The 17,499-nt window shown below is 44.2% G+C and overlaps 1 protein-coding gene across 1 annotated transcript in view; it reads right to left on the bottom strand.

Annotated features, from left to right (window-relative positions):
- Window positions 1–17,499, bottom strand: part of MYO16 (myosin XVI) — a 440,032-nt gene that overhangs the window by 171,187 nt on the left and 251,346 nt on the right. Inside the window, exons 18-21 of the mRNA XM_072976531.1 lie at window positions 11,798–11,909; window positions 8,675–8,792; window positions 7,837–7,908; window positions 5,860–6,001 (exon numbers count right to left, since the gene is read on the bottom strand). Of these exons, the coding sequence (XP_072832632.1) occupies window positions 5,860–6,001; window positions 7,837–7,908; window positions 8,675–8,792; window positions 11,798–11,909 (444 nt within the window). The remainder of the gene's footprint in view (window positions 1–5,859; window positions 6,002–7,836; window positions 7,909–8,674; window positions 8,793–11,797; window positions 11,910–17,499) is intronic.

Below are 17,499 nucleotides of genomic sequence, written 5' to 3'. Positions count from 1 at the left end.
GTAAGTTTTAACCGTTATATTGTATTTATAATGTGGTGATTTTAAATGATTTCTGAGTATTAAAATATGCATGATACTTTGGTAAACCTCTAATATTTTTATTTTTCTGGATCCTCCTATTTAAAAAAAGGCTCTCACAAAATAATGAAAAGCAAATGTGCAATTAGAGAGAAAGGTTCTTAGCTCTTTAGGAAATCATTATACACATGGGTGTTTTGGTAGGGAAATGGAGCAGAAGGAGAATTATTTAGAAAGCAGGTTTGTCTCAGATATTTTGCTAAATTGTGTAGTTTTGGTTGTCATGGCAATAAGCACCATGATATAAATGTCTATGCAGAAATAGAAGTCACTCATACTATATTCACAAGAATCGACAAAATCTCATTATTTAACGGGGAAAAAAATCTCAACTTGGATAAAGGAGGGGAAAACATAGTGTGTCAAATTTATTTTTCTGACGAACTTCTTGCTATTTCATCTCTGAAACAACATAAAGACAAAATATTTGTCACTAAATGACAGCAGCAGCACCACATATAAAGCGTCTGGATGCACCAGGAAGCACTCACGAGACACTTCGCAGACGCAAGGTCAACAAAATCGTTAGAAAGTGTGAAGCAAACGTTCCAGTCAGGAAGTCAGGAAAAAAAAAGAGAGAGAGAAATTATAAGAAAGTCAAAATAGGGATTTCACAGAACTGCAGAACTTAGTAAAATAAATAACATAAACATGAGAAATGAAAAAAAGACAAATAAATTGATTTTTGAAAATCAGTAATTCTTAGAGGCAAATTTCAAGCAAGACTTATCAGTGACACTGGAGTAAAGGCATAATAAGTAAAGAATATTAGGAATGTAAAAGTTGTCAAACTAGAATTATCATAGCTATTGACTGGATGATTATAAAGCAAAGCTGTGATTTAGTTGGTGAGTATGTTTAAAATTTTCAAGGGGACAATATTCTAGAAAATACATATGACTTTAAAAAGAAGGAAAATAATCTGATTAGACTTAGAAACTTCAAGATCATATTCACAGGTCAATTCTCCCTCCATTTCCCCCCAAAATTTTAGAATTCTATGAGACATTCGAGATATATTATCACCCTCATTCAACACAAACCACTCTAGAAGAGAAGAAAAACAGGTTACTCTCAATTCACTCTTTAACATAAAGTTAATAGCAAAAGATTGTATAAAAAGAAAAAATAAATAAAATCTTGTCTCACTAATGAAAATAAATGCAAACGTCCATAATACTGACTAGAAAATTCAATCTAGTACATCATGACCAGATAGGGCTTGAACTAAAACTGAAGAATTATTTAACTTAAAAAAATATACATCAATACAACTTGCCACATATGCAAAGAAAAAGAGAAAGAGATACAATAATCTTAATAGATAAAAGGAAAACTTCTGGTAAAATAGCATCCATCTATAACGAAAACATTTAGCAGAGATTACTTACTGGAACTCTAGGTAAACAGATTACTTCCTGACAGATATTTAAAGGTACACATTAATTTGGAAACAAGACAAGAATATCTACTATCACCATGAATTTTCAACATTGTACTGGCAGCACTAGCCAATGCAATAAAAGAAGAAGTAATAGATGATATAAAAGACAAGGAAGACAAAACACATAATTATGGTCTTAGTTAGAACATTAGAGAATGAGAAGATCTTCCACAGGAAAATTATTAGAACTAATAAGCAAAGTCAGCAGGGTTCCCAGACAGAAGATCAGCTTATGAAACTCAGGATGGAGTATCCTAATAAACAAATTAAAATGCAACAGCAAAATAGCTCTCATCACAGCAACAAACAGCACACAGTACTTAGAAAAGAATCAAATAAAAATATGCGTAAAACTGACAGAAAAAACACACCGATATATTTAAGAAGTAAAAGGATGCACGAAGAAAGAGAAATATAGATCGTACACATGGAAGAAACCAATAGCCTGAAAAGGCCAACTCTCCCCATTAATCTGTAAATGCATTTCTAGTCGGAATCCCATAAGAATGTTTTTTATGGACTGAGTCAAAGTGATTATAAAATTCATATGCAGAAATAAAGATCCAGAGGTAACCAAAACAAATATGAAAAATAAAAACTTATTATTGAGAACTTACTTATTAAAACAATATATTATTGATACAGTTTTAGTCAAATAGATTAAAAATCAGGAGGGGGTAAACAAGAATTTTGAATAAATAGGATAGAGATAATTGAATATTTGTCTAAAAATAACATACCAATTTCTCATATAAACAAAAATAAACTCCTGGTGTATTGAAAATCTAAAGGCTTTAGGAGAAAATGTAAGATGCCCTTGGAAAAGAATGTCTCTGCTAAGCCGCTGCAGGCAGGTCACTGTATAGAACTGAACAAATCCTCCTGCATGTGTATGAGCACGTCACCGTGGGGCGGTGCAGACCTGCATCGCCTTGTACAGACTCACTTGCAATCAGGGAGATGCAAGTTAACGCTCTCCCTGCAACTCTGCCACTCAGTACTCACCCCAGGGAAAACTCTAAATAGGTATCTCAGGAGTCTTACAAGGATGCAACCTTATAATTGAAAACACAAAGAGACTTATGTGTCCATCTGAAAGGAGACAGATGAGAATATTGTGGTTTCTCTTCAGGGGAATTAATGCAACAGTTACAAAGAATGAATTAGCTCATCAGGTTTCAATATAGTTAAATCTCAAAAACCATGTGGAGTTAAAAAGGGAAGTTCAGCATAAAATGGACTCTGACAGCACTTCTGTAATCCTTAATGAAGCACAATGTTACATACTTGTTATGAAAAAACACTTATCTGAACAAATAAAAAAAACTGTAGAGAATGCACACAGGAGGACATTGCTGTCCCCGGGGCAGGAAGGAGAGGAATGGATTTATGTGGATAAACAAAAGGAACTTCAGCTTTTAGCTGCAATTTTCCCTTTCTTTTGTGTTAACGAAAATCTGATGCAAAAGTGGCAAATGTTAATAGTGTCAGGTAAGAGGTAAGTGATTGCCTGTGACCCTCTGTATTCTTCTTGATGATTAAATATTTCACACACACACCCAAAATACAGGTAATGAAGAGAGATATCACACATTAAATGGGAAAAAAGCTAGATGTCTATTTTCAATTTCTCACAAATGCACAGCAGGTGTTCTAGTATCTCTATGAGGCATTGGGGGAGTTCATAATATAAATTCATTTACTAAGAATGAAGTACTGCACATTATAATTAATAAGGCAGTGTACATAATGCCATTTCCCCAATTCTTAACTACTTATGAACTGCTGGTATGGAGTTTTAGATTACCTTTCTTGTAGATATCTTTTGATTTGTAATATCCATCAAAGAATTTAATTTTTCTAATCATTTTAATAACGTGCTAAGGGAGAACGTTGAAACTAACAAGTAAATATTTGGGTTTTAATCGAATTTATTTACACATTCAGTCCCTACTTTGTAGTTTTGTGTCTGAAATTGAGGATAGATAATCTCTCTGACTCTTTTTTTTTAAACTTTTACTAACAATTTATAAAATATATATCAAATGAGAGAGAGATAATGAGATTTTACTTAGGATTCTCAAGTGATACTAAATATATCACACAGCCAGATGTTTTCTCGGGGAAATTATAATTTCCAATTTTATTATCAAAATAACAGTGAAAAATCATTTAATTTCTAGACATTTTCTCCTTACTTTCTTTCTCCACTTTCTTACCACCCGGTTTACCATTTAGATAGTTTCTTAACTTAATTTAGCCTCAAAAACCCTGAGGGGCATTGCAAGCTCCCTCACTGAGATTCCTGGAGTGTAATGGGAGAGATGTGTGTGGTTTGGCAAAAGTGTTTAATTTGGGTATTGCTCTGCTTTGCAGTGGTCACAGAGCCCGCCAAGCCCTGCCCGCACTACTGAGAATTCCTACAGACTGTGCCGTGGATGCTGTGGACAGTCCCAAAGGGCAGAGAACACTTACATGTGGAGTTAGGTGATAATTATACAAGTTCCTTACATATTTGGGGGGGAGGTGCAGACAGACCCCTGACAGACCGTGTTGCACATCCATATCAAGGGTGCCCACCACGTTAACCACAGAAATATATATTCAATACTATCTTTTCTGACATGACTATAAAATTTCAAAAAAAGGGGGGGATTCATGAACAATAAAAGTCTATTCTAAGTTTATCCAAATTTTGAGACTTTTCTGTGACTTAGGAAATGGGTCTGTGAATCTGCAAATCCTTAAGGCTTCCATGAATTTCAAGGAGTCAGAAATACTGCAAACATAGCCTTTCTTTCCATTATTTTGGGATTTAAATTGCATGACCCATGGGAGAAACAGAGAGGAAAAAAAAATGGAGTTAGGACTCAAAGGAGAATAGTACTTTTTAGAAGTTAAACTTATAATACATTGATTCATCTCTAATTTTCCAGCAATTCTTTTCTTTATTCATCTGCCTAGTAAAGAATCTTTACAATAAGACTCACACCATAAATGGGGGCACTGACACAGCAGCAGTGTTCCTACTGAAAGGAAAATCATGTGCTTTCCAAGGCCTGTGTTTCTTTTTTTTTCTACGTATGTGTGGAGTCAAAAATCTACACCAAGTATAAGTATTTCCAATTATACACATTTAAGGCTCTGTACGATTTAAATGGCAAATGGAAATTTTCTAAAAGTTTTTACGAGCAGCTGGATCTACACATTAATTTTTCAATGTGAATTTCAGCAGCTCTGCCAGTAATTCTGTAAGAGGTTAATTTGGTGGACTTGACATGTCAGCTTTCTGTGAATAAGCTCCGTATTTAAAGGGAAGTCACAAATTAACTGATGGTAAGAAATTATAACAAAATCCAGAATCCTCCCCACATCAGATATTAAGCTCTGTCTGCTGGAACACAGGTGACAAACCGCGACCCTCAGATTGCAGACTGCACACTGAACGTGCTGATCAACGTGCGCTGGGATCTTGCACGTGCATGTTTTAATGAGAATTTCAGTCCGCCTTTGTCCAGAATTTTAGTATGGTTTGAAATCTTCTGGTATGTCTGTATTTATTTAAGAACTTTCCCATTAATACCTGTTAGTTCTCATGTTCCCCAAGTAGCCTCTAAAAGCGGCAGTTTTCAGGAATTTGGTGAAGACCGTATGGACAACAAAGAAATTCTCAGGAGCTTTCGCTCCAAGACCAGCAGACGTGGAGAGACTCCTGAATGCACGTGTGCTCCCGACGGCCTGCCCTGCCCACGGTCACCATTAGTGACAAGAGTATTAACAAAGGTTTTCATTGACAAGATGCCAAGGAGCGCTCGAACATTCAGGTGATCAAACAGCCCCGGAAAGCTGCTGCTTAAAGATGGTTAAGGTTAGGGGTCAAAAGGGTTACCAGAGATGCTTCATCAAACAACCCACAAAGCAGGTGAGGAACACAGGGGGAACTCCCAGCCCAAAACCATCATCACGTTGGTTCTGGAGGGTCATGGGCCCCTCAGTAACCAAAAGCCTCCCATATTCTTGGACTGTCTTCTTCCCAGATTCATAGGGTTTTAAAATACTTCTTGGTGCTCAGAAGGCCATCGATGCCCTCAGCCAAGAGAGAGCACATCTGCATCTCTAGGCATGAGAGATGATCTGATTAATTCATCGAGGGGTGTGGGCGTGGGCGAGGGGCTTAAATCCCTAAAAACAGTCAATCAAACCCTTGAAGTGAAATCACCTCGCTACAATGAAACGCTGTAATGCTCTCATGGCTGACGGTCACACTGGCTTCTGCGCGTCCGTAAGCCTGAGCCTTGTCAAGCTGGCGGTGACCCCCCAGCGTCCATCAGTCCTACCTGCTGGGCTCGTCTTGACTGTGGAGGCAACTGTTCACCGTGTTCACCAGAAAGCCAAACAGACGACTGTACAGGGACTTGGCCAGGAGATCCCGGTAAAATTCAGCCATCTCTGCGGTGTGCCGCCGTGTGATCAGCTCCCCTGGAAGAGCAGGAGGCGGGGCGTGAGCACCAGGGTCCCTTGTTCAGACGCAGAGCTGCGCCCGTGGATGTCTTCCTCCACGTCCACATCCATCAGAAGATGTTACCGGTACACTGACTTGAATAAATGAGCCCTCTGCCAGTTACTGCAGAACCATGTTTCCCTGGAGGGCGTGTCACACATGCGGCAGCCTTGTTTGCTGCAGGCGTTGACCCCAGCTTTGAGCTCCATGCAGGCTGTGCGATCTCCCTGCGGTCAGGGGACCGACTCACTGCAGAGCCCTCTCAACCAGCTTTCTGGTAACAGCTCATGGATGTGGATATGGAGTCATCCTCCAGGCACCTGGAAACCTGGCCATCTGGAAAATTCATTGTATTTTAAGTATTTTCAAAGAGCTGAGCCTGCTCATCACAATATGGGCCGGGAGTTGGGAAACAAGACTGAAGGTGGAAATCTCTTATTCTCAAAGCAGCGGTGGCTGAAATCCTGAGCGATAACGTTCTGAGTGGAGACTAGACTGGAGAGGAAACCGAGAAGGAAGTACAGGGAGGTGACTGGGGGTGAGGGACTCTCCGTTTCTGCCGGAGGGTGGCGGGGTGGCAGGCATCTGATGTCCACAGTCCGTGGTCGTGGCCAACCTGGCTACACTGGGATGCAGGCTCATGGGGAGTCAAGCAACAGGATGCTGACTGTGTTAAATGAAGGCCTAGTATTTCACAAGAATTAAAAATCCCAGCACTTGTCATATGACCCAGCAATCCCACTCCTGGGCATATATACGGAGAAATCTCCAATTTGAAAAGATCCATGCACCCCAGTGCTCATGGCAGCACTATTTACAACAGCCAAGACATGGACGCAGCCTAAGTGCCCATCAACCGAGGACTGGATAAAGAAGAAGTGGTATATATACAATGGAATATGACTCAGTCTTAAAAAAGAATAAAATCATGCCATTTGCAGTAACATGGATGGACCTGGAGATGATCAGACTAAGTGAAGAAAATCAGAGAAAGACAAATATCATATGATATCACTTATATGTGGAATCTAAACAAATGATAAAAATGAGCTTATTTACGAGACAGAAACAGACTCAGAGACATAAGAAAACAAACCTATGGTTACCAGCAGGGGGAGGGGGAGGGATAAATTGGGAGCTTGGGATTAGCAGATACCAACCACTACATAGAAAGCAGGTAAACAAGTTGCTAGTGTACAGCCCAGGGGTCGGTATTCAGTGTCCTGTAACAAGGGGAGGGTGCAGCTCAGTGGTAGAGCGTGCGCTCAGCATGCACGAGGTCCTGGTTCAATCCCCAGTGCCTCCATTTAAAAAAAATAAATAAATAAACCCAATTGCTGGTCCCACACAAAAAATTCTGTAACAAACCATAATGGAAAAGAATGTGAAAAAGAATGTATGTATATATACACACATATATGTGTATAACTGAATCACTCTCCTGTACACCTGAAACTAACACAACACTGTAAATCAACTGTACTTCAATTTTAAAAATTATGTAAAAATAAATGAATAAACAGAAATCCCAACATTTTCAGCACGAGGCACCATTCCCGTCGATTCACTGGTGCCTGGGAAGTGGCCGCCATTGCAACTGACGAGGTGGCGAGAAGAGGCTTCGCTCCAAGGAAGAGGGCAGCCAGGCACCTTGTACACCAACATTTTAATTGCGTGAGCCCTCCTGGATCAATGAGTTTATTTGTCTAAAATGACTGATCAGCTACAACAAAGGTGACCAGTTAATCAGAATGGTCTCTCAAGAGCATTAGGAGTTTCATAAAGGTGAAAAGCAACGTACAGAAAAATTTACCTTTAAAATATTGGATATCAGTCGTTAAAGCAGACGCCAATTCATCCGCTGATACTTGCAACATTCCAGCCACTAAAGTTAAAGCAGCAATGAAAACATATCATTAGTGTGTACTGTTTGATGGCAAGAACATTGGATTTTATAATTTGTAAGATCTGTATGGATCTATTAGAAAATGTGTGTATTGAAGGAACTAAACCACCTCTGTAAGCGGCCAGTGCAACTAGAGAGGCAGCTGACGGCAATCAAAACGCTAATGAGGTCTCGGGTATTAAATCACCACGGGTATTTTTTCCCTCCTTGCCCTCATGAATGGCCCAGGAGGCTTTTCCCCAATTCCTAGTTAAATTACTTTGACATGAAGTGAAGACATGCTGATTATCAACAACCTGTGGTTTTAAGGTATTTTGAAAAAACCTGGGAGTGACTAACAAGGCAACTTCAAAGTGGAGAGAGATTTTTGGCTAGAGCTTTGAAGTGAAGTAATTACATTCTGTTTAAAATGTTTAACTAATAACATGCTCCCCAAATGTACCGGGTGGCAGGGGGCGGTGGAGAGTCCTTAGAATAATGTAAAGAAACCCAGTGATATGCCCAAGCATCAACACTGTTAATGTGATGTGCAGCACGAGAACATATATGCACATCTCATTCACTCACATAACCAGAAGGAAGACATTGGATACCCCCGCCCCCCCTCCCCCCGCCCCCCGCTCTGAATTCTACTCCAGCAAAAAAGAGTTCATCCCACCCGGCTTCTCTGTACTGTGTCGCCATCTGCTGGCAAGTCTGCAAAACTGCACCTCGGTGAGGTGCCTGTTAGATCTGTTCCACTGACCTTGCTCCAGGAGCTGGAGGTCAGACACAAACGCCGAGTCCGCCTCCGTCAGGGCGGTGAACCGAATGTCTCCAATGTGTAACACGGCTGCTAGAATCACAAACAGATTCTCCACCTCCTACGCGGTGTACAAATACAGAAAATGAATGGGCTTGCTTAGAAGAAAGATGAAAAGATAAATCCTTTTAAAAACCTCAAAGTAGGTTAAAAAAAAAAAGATGTGCATGCTATTAGTGGCAGTGTGATGTTTTTCAGATCCAGAATGTTCCCTAAAAGAACTGCCAATCTCTAACTCCAAATCCAAAACCTCGTAATTCAACACTTGTTCCTGAAGTCCACATTTCTATACCTTAAACAAAAGAGGAAGAGGGCAAGGAAGTGACGTTCTGATATTAACAGATGGTTTCTGGAAAAGTATCAGGATGAAAAATGAATGATCATGTAGTGATGGTCCGACTGGCTGGGCGTCAGCTGTAGAGTCAGACTTTATACATCTCCTCCCAGAGAGCGCAGTTACTGTATCCATCTCATAGTCATCTCTCTTATAAGATAAACTGATTATGATTATAGAATTTTTAATTTCTGCTAGAAAATTAGTGGAAGAGGCACAATGAAAACAATTTGCCTATATAAACAAAATGCTAATTTTAAAGGTATTTTAAGGAACACTCGGGGGAAAAGGATGTTAGTGAGAGCGACCTTTGAGCAGAAGGTAGCAGGAGGTGTGAGAGTGTTTCCTTAAAGAATATCTGAGAACCTGGAACTCTGCATAAAGAAAGAAATTAGACCTTAGATTTGTTTTTGGATAGTCCTTTTGTGGTAAGAATGAAAAGTCAAGAAAAAGCAGTAAGCTGAAACGTGCTTCTCCAGAGTTGCAAATGTCTAGTGTTATGATATCAATAGTAAAAATGTGTAAGCCTTCTTGAGGACAAGGGACATAACCTACCAAACTCTCAGTTTCCTAATCTGTAACTTGGGAATAAAAAGCTCCTGCTTGTGGAAATTTTTCTAAGAACAATTATTATCTGCTTTATAAGCACATAGTTGATACAATACAGTCCTTGAGACTTTCATTAATTTCCACTCTCATGAACTTTCAGTTTTCATATTAAAGTTCAATTTTATTATCTTTAATATGAGAACATTGAAAAGGATAATCTGTAAGTAATTTTCAAGAATGATACTCTATGACTGTAGCATTGCTTAGAAAGTTATTTGGTAACTTCGAAATCCTAAATTGGTGTTTCAAATTTTATTCTTTCATGCTTGTTTACATAACATTTCCTCCTCCCTTTTCAATAAATCTAGCAAATCCTCACTAAATTTTCCAGTGCCCTGTGAGATGGCACACCTGGATACAGACAGGGAGACTCTGTTCTGTCCTCAAGGATCATACAGTTCAGCGATGGAGACAGAGCTGGGAAAACTAGCCCTAATCCGAATTACAATGTGCTACTACGCGATACAACGCGATACTATGCGGGCAGAGGCAGGGGCTGAGGCTCTGTGCCTGGGTGCCGTGAGCCAGCCCGCCTCTCCTCCGTGCGGCCGGCTGCGTGGTGCTGGTGGAGGACCGAGGCGCCGGCGCCTTTACAGACAGATCTCCCGGGACCACAGTCACACGCCTTGATTCAGGGTCTTGCCGGCCCAGAAGTACCTTCCCCCAATCTCAGGGGACAGTCTTTTCCTCCTAAGCGGACCCAGGTGTCACCATCCCAGTCACTCCCAAGGCTTGAGATGACATGATTACCTTCATGCCTTCTGTTAAAATGCACGTATTCCTTTTACTAAAAAGCTTGTCAACCCCCTGCTGGCTACCTGAGATGGAAAGTATGTTCTGCCTGCCCTGCCTCTGAGGACCAGGCATGGACTTTTAATACCCTGTTTCCAAGCAACTGACCTTTTGGAGGAATGGCCCCTTGGCCACCCCTACATTCCAGTTTCCTCTAAGGAAGCAGCGATTTTGGACTTGGAGGAAGGGAAAAATAACAAAAAGTACCACAGTGGCGAGTGCACAGACAGAAAAGCACAGATGGCCAGGAGCGAGGGAAAGAAGGGAATACGGAGGCGGCAGAATCAGAGCATCAAAGAACAAAACACCGCATGTGCCCATGTTCCTAGAATTCCAGTCCCTGCCTGGGGCACAGGCGGGGTGAGGCCGAGTGCCCAGAGCTGATCCACTTGGGGTGGGTCCCACCTCCTTAGGCCTTCATTCTTGCCACCTCCACACCCCCTCCACCCACTCACGGCCCCATGAGCCAGGTGGACAAGGGAAAAGGCAAAGACCCAAATTAATCAACTTACTGGTCTAAGGGGAGAGAAAAAGGAACGTTTTAAAATCTGCGACTACATCCGGGCTCCTGAACTACTGGTCTACCAGATCACCCGCGTGGTCTCACACTGGTCACTAGCTTGCTAACTGGGGGTTGGCCTTCATTCAAAATGATGCCCTATTGAATGAAGGAGACACAGAGACCACGTGTAAAGGAGACAGATTGGTGGGCATGTGACCGGTCTCAGGCTCAGGCCATGTCACATCTCTTATTCCCTAGACCTCTGCTGTTCCCTTCAGTGACCACAAACCACAAAGGCGACTTCCATTTAAATCAATCAGAACTAAGAACAATTAAGCTCCACTGCTCGAGCCTCACCAGCCGCACGCGGCCAGTGGCTGCCCTGCTGCACAGCGCAGGCGCAGAGCCTCCCTAGGATCGCAGGGGTTCCCGCTGATGGCAGTGGGTTTACGTTTCAGACTGTGTTTCTCAGCTTTACAGTGCTTGGGGGCATTTGATAATTCCTTAAGAATTCTGACAAAGCATATTGTTTAGGGTGTTTTAATGATGTGATTAAAGCTGCCATTTTCTCTCGAGTCCGTTTCGCTCTGGTTGGCTCGCGGGTCCTACGGGACAAGGGCTCCTTGACCACGCTCTTAAGGACAGCAGCCCGTCCTCCTGTCACGCTGTTCGTCTCCCTGGTACCTAAGGCCCTGAGCTTGCTGCCTGTTTACATCTGTCTCCCACTGGAACGTAAACTCCAGGAGGTAGAGAAATGGTTTTGAATGAATAACTTTTATAAGTCAGGAGAAGGTTGATTTCACAGTGAAATATTTGTGGCATGACTCACCAAGTTACTGAAGCCAATTACACTCAGGGCTTGTTTCAAAACAGCAAATCTCTCCCTGTTCAGAGAATGCTCTGCTGTTGATACATCATCTCGAAAGGTCTGGTTCAAATACCTGCAAGGAGGAAGAGCACAGAGCTTTACGGCTGGGCGTGTGGCCAAACTCCGGTGGTTAAGTCACTCCAGCCGTATTTGGTCCCCAGATTGATGGTGATCACTTGGACACTGTGTACCCATGTGTTTACAAGGCCCTGGTACATAACAGCTCATGATGTTTCAGGAAGGGGAGAAAAGTTCCTGTTGTACCAGGACATACTGACACTGTTTTGCCTGTTCTCACTTCAGCTGCGCCCTGCGCAGGCGAAGGTCACCAGTGTTGCCCGTCTTCCGTGGAGAAATCTGGCAGGTTCCATGGTGTGCTTTGTAATTAATATCTGCATTAAAGATTTTTCACTTAGAGTCATTTATTATTTCTTCTTGTCAATACCTTTTCATTACAAGGTGGCTGATTAATTCATTGATTTATCCCTTTCATTCAACAAACACGCAGGAATCACGCACCGCACACACAATACTTCCAGCTGAAGTTATTAAGATGCAAGAGTGCATCCCTGGGGCTCAGCAACGAACACAGTGCTCCCAGAGCAGAGGCGAGGGAAGCACGCCGCCGCACAACCCAGGAGCAGAGAAAAGAGACCCACCCAGCCTGCTTGGAGGAGGGGAGGAGGGGCAAGGAGGGAAGGGTCCAAGAGCTGACACTCGAGTAAGGGGTTGCCAAGCAAATTCAAGACCAAGGGTGTCCCTGGAGTGACCAGCAATACACACAGAGGCACCGGGATGGAGCAGGTGCGAGGTACGGGGGGACTCGGGGGTGTCCACAAAATTGGAGCCTCCGGGGAGAGGAGCAGAGGGTCAGGAGGTCACACATGTAGTTCTGTGTATCTTGCAAGAGTTCCCAGGGTGTCTTGGAAGGAACGGGTGGTCCCGAAGTCCTTGCAATAAAGAAAGGGCAGGAACAGATTGGTGTTTCAGAAGGAACATTCTGGTAGCCCAGTGAAAGAGTCCCTGGAAGGAGATGAGGCAACGAAATGAGCTCAGGGGTCCAGCGTGGAGAAGATGGGACAGGACGGAGGGGGAGGCAGGACGGCCGGGCTGGCTGGACGCAGGCGCGGAGAACAGAGGGGCGTGACCTGTGCTCTTCGAGCTTCTTTCTGGGGAAACGAGGTGGACGGTGGCCTCGCTCAAGAGGAGAATCATGTTTCTGAGAGAAAGACTTCTATTTTGTCACAGTCATGTTCCCTTTGAGCTACTTGGTAAAGTTTAAGCAGCAGCCCAAGAAATAATTGAGCATAAGCATCTGAAACTCAGAGAAGACAGAAAAGGCCTGGCAGTCATTGGCGTGCGGAGGACTAAAACCAGGCGGCGGACGAGCTCACGGGAGGAGACGCTGATGGGGATGAAGGAAGGAGACCCTGGGAAGGAGGGGGCGGGGTCTGGGAGGACCTCTTTGTCCTGGACCTTGGCTGCGCGGGGTCGCCCAGCCCTCAGGAGGCTCAGGAGCTGAGGCACATGAAGACTGGATCAAAGACTCAAAGAAAAAGGTGTGGGGTCTGAAGAGAAGGAAAGAAGAGGGTCTGGAATCGGAGTTCAGAGGAGGGACCCCACCTTCTCCACATGCGGATGAGGTGGTAGATGTGGTCCAGGGGCCAGAAGTGTCTCCAGGCACCGAGGAACCACCACTGGTGGCTTCAGAAAGCAGGCAAGGTTGAGGACAAGGGGAAGATGGCTTGAGGAAGGGCATGAGAACTCGGATACTTGCTGCTGAGAAGGGACACTGTCCCTAAGCAGTGGGACACCGGAGGCTGAGCGGATGCAGCGGGCACCAGGTGGAGCTGAAGACCAGCTCCTGTGGGGCTGTCTCCTTCCCCAGAGGGCGAGGGAGCTGGGGTCGGGACAGTGGAACAAAAGGAAACCGTCAAGGGCAGCCAAATTGTCAAGGGACCGGGTTACGATGGTCAGAGTCATCTTGCCTCAAATTCACAAAGTTCTGACTGATGGCTTTTGACTTCGTCACCTATTAATTAATGGCCCCACAATTCCCAACTCCCAGTGTTCAGACCTTAGAGCTCCCCAGTCACCGTCTTATGTTATCACTTTTACATCTCAAAATCATATACTTACAGCTCAAACAATCTGGTTTTTTTTTATCATCTCCTTTTAACTCACACATAACTCGAACAGCAACGTCTGGCAACGTCCATGTCCAGAGCCAGAAACATCAGAGAGTCACTGCTATTTGCTTTTAAAATATTGACAGATCAAGGGAACGGTCCAGATGTTTCCACCAAGGGGAAGAAGGATGCGACGTGTAGAATGTTAAAAATCTTAGGCAGATTAATCCTGTTTGACTAATTCTACTCAAAGGAAAGGGCGGTGGGAAGTAACACCTTGTGTCAAATCCTTGACTGGGTGTTTCAGAAGCACTTCCCAGCCGGTCCTCACGTCGACCTGAGAAGCAGAGCTGCTCTTGTGCCCTTGTAGGAGACATGGGAACGGAAGCTTGTTGAAGATCTCCGAGCCAGTAACTGGCCAACTGCTACACCTTGTCCGACCCCCACCCCTTCCCCTTGTAACTCGGTCACCAGTTTCGTGCGGGGAATTATTCTGAACAACTAAGTTTATAAAACTCACTTTCACAGGTCAGTGTGAGAAAAGCACACCTGCGCCAAATATACAAATATCTTTGCTTTCACTTACAGGGAAAAAAAAGTACAGCAAACCAGATGAATATGTGTTACAACTGAACATGCAAAATTCTGCTTGTGCGTTGGATAAGACAAGAATTCACTGCACACTGACTTTATTTAAAATAAGTCAGGAGCAACGACTGTTGACTTGCGCTGTTTCTAATCAACTATTCCATTGTTCCAATTTGTTGTCGTGACAAAAAATAGCATTTTTAGTGATACATCTCCTAAGGTGGGTCAAATTTATCGTCAAAATCATGTGTTTGTCTCTGGTGTGTGTGTATGTGTGTGTGAGTATATCTGTGTGTGTGAGTGTGTGTGAGAGTGTGTGTATCTCTGTGTGTGAGTGAGTGTGAGTTATCTGTGTGAGTGTGTGTGTGCACTGATACTCGTGATTTGTGGCAAAGAAAACCCAATCTTAGAATAAATCTCTTACGTGTAAAGGGGCAAATTAAAGACGCTGACCACCCACCCCCCCATGGGTTCACTGGGACAAGAAGACGAGGAGTTCAAGGTGGCAGTGATTTCATCTGAACACCAAATACAAAAAATAACCTTTTGCAAAACAGCCGACATTCAAGGGCCTGAGCACCGCACTGGGCCGGGCGCCGACACCCCCGCTCTCCCAGCGGTGCCGGACACGCCGCAAACACTGCGAAGCCGCCAGGGGCAGGCGAGCAGGCCCCGGAGATGTGGTGCGCAGCGCACGACTGCGGTCAGCGGCATGTACTGGAAACGTCAAAGTTCTAAGAGGCAAGATCTCAATACATCTCCCCTCGAAGAGAAACGACGGTTACGAGGTGTGGCAGAACGTCAGCCAGCACGAGAGTGGCTTCCTATTTCAATACACAAATATACCAAACTGACACGCGGTGCACCTTCAGCCAGCACATGCGCTATGTCAACTACGTCTCAGAAATCAACTAATCAATTAATTTAAAAATAAACGAACCAACAACAGCTGCCCTGCCCGAGCTCACGGGCATCCCAGCTCAGCAGACACACAATGACCCTCACGCACCTGTGGGTGCGCCCAACGTGCGCTGGGAGTGAAGGCTCAGAGAGAAATAAAGGCGATTGTGGGGCCCGTTCACCAGGTCTGGGCTCGCAGACGACAAGCACCATTTTTTTTGCTGCCCTTTGATCTGCCGCATAAACACGAAAGAACCATGTCTTCCCTACTGTGGGCAAAGCCGCCTTCTCTCTACTAGGGGAAGTTTCATATGTAAACAGAAACCAGATAAAGCAAAACCAAACCATCGGCGTCAACAACAGCCCTGTTTATCAGTCTGGGAAGGAAGAGGGTACACTCCGCTCCCTGCCCACCCAGCCCCACCTCGCTCCTAGAAGGAAATTCTTTCCTTTATGGTTTTTCAACTATCTGGAAAGTATTAACCATTTTAAATCCCCCCTGCAATGGAATAAGAATAAGGTTTTTTATTAACCCCAGGTTCAGATACATACATCTCCACCCACGGGAATGTTAATGCATTAGCTGCACACTGTTTTGTTTGGAGAGAGGAAACCCTGCCAGTGGTCTTCAGGAAGAGCATGGAATCCATTTAATAAATTACACATTCAGAAAGACTTCGGGTCCTGTGACATTCCCAGAATAGTTTGCCCATATTTTTCAAATCAGTCAGACTATTTCTTCAAAACATCTGGCGGAACAGATTCTAAACTCCGACCATCTCTCAAAGAGGAAATGCTTCTGTGAACTCACTGGGTTCTTGAAAATGGAAGTAGAGACACCAGGACAGAGTGGTCACCTCCTGCACTGGGGGCCCAGGACACGTGTTTGCAGAACCGAGCTCCAGGCTGCACCCCGTCCTCCAGCCTGAGGGCAGCAGGGGCCGCTCTTGCCAGAGGAAGGGGCACCTTTTCCTTCCCACCGAGACCCAGAGAATCAGCCATGTTTACATGGGTGAATTAGGGAAATGGAGAGAGAGAGAAGGTTTCACTCAGAGCTTGTGCCTTGGTCTGGCCTTTCTGAAACCGTGAGACACGCGGAGGCGGTGGGCTGCACCTGTCGGGGTGGAGGAGGGCTCTCTGTGACTCCCAGGGACCCCAGCTCACAGCAGACTGGCTCTGGCTCTGTGCGTGGGGAGGGGCAGCAGGCGTGTTTACATAAACAAGCCTCAGCCGAGGTCGAACAGGTGCAAAACCCCTCCTCGGGAAATCTTACCAAAAAACATCATGTAAGGTCATCCTCAGAACACCGTTACAAAAGATAAACTCAAACGTCACCCTGAGTCTTAAACACTGACTGAGGGAGACACCTGCACAGTAAATTCTGCAACTGGTAACTATTCCAGAAGATGACACTCCCACACATGCCATTTAGGGACAGTTACCGCTGACGCACGGTTTCCAGGCCCCTCCTGGGACCCGTCCATGGATGTGCGATGCTAACCCTGTGAAATTTCAAGCTGCTTGTAACCCGCCGACACCTCGCGTACACTCTTTCAACTCGGTAGGTCTAAAAGCGAATTTTAATTTCCTCTCGAGGGAATTACTTTTATTATTTCTACCCTATTTCACTCCCCTTTCTTTCAGTTCCACTGATCAGGATGCCAGCAACGTCCAATCTTTCTCCTCCTTTGCTGTGTGGACATTTGCCTAACGGCGATGATTCTTCATTGACAATGAACCTCAGAGGTCACTTTCCTCCCAAGGCCCCCACGGCCCCAGCATCTGGAGACCAGCTCATCTCAACCATCCCGGGGGGCTGCAGTGACCTCCACGCCCATCCCATCAAATCACCCAAATACTGCAAGAGCCTCCGTCTCCAATCTTACATCCAGTCTGCTTTCCTCCTTGTAGTCAAAGTATAAATTGAGTGAACTCTCTTCCCAAATCAAAATGCATCAATGGCTTCTAGTGGCCTTTAAAATGCTATCTCCCCAGCACGCCTGCCGGGGCCCCCAGCCTGGAACTCCATGTCCTCTCAGTCACTCT

Source organism: Vicugna pacos, chromosome 14, assembly GCF_048564905.1.
Source record: "Vicugna pacos chromosome 14, VicPac4, whole genome shotgun sequence".
Lineage (NCBI taxonomy): Eukaryota > Metazoa > Chordata > Mammalia > Artiodactyla > Camelidae > Vicugna > Vicugna pacos.
This window is presented reverse-complemented; position numbering and strand designations above follow the sequence as displayed.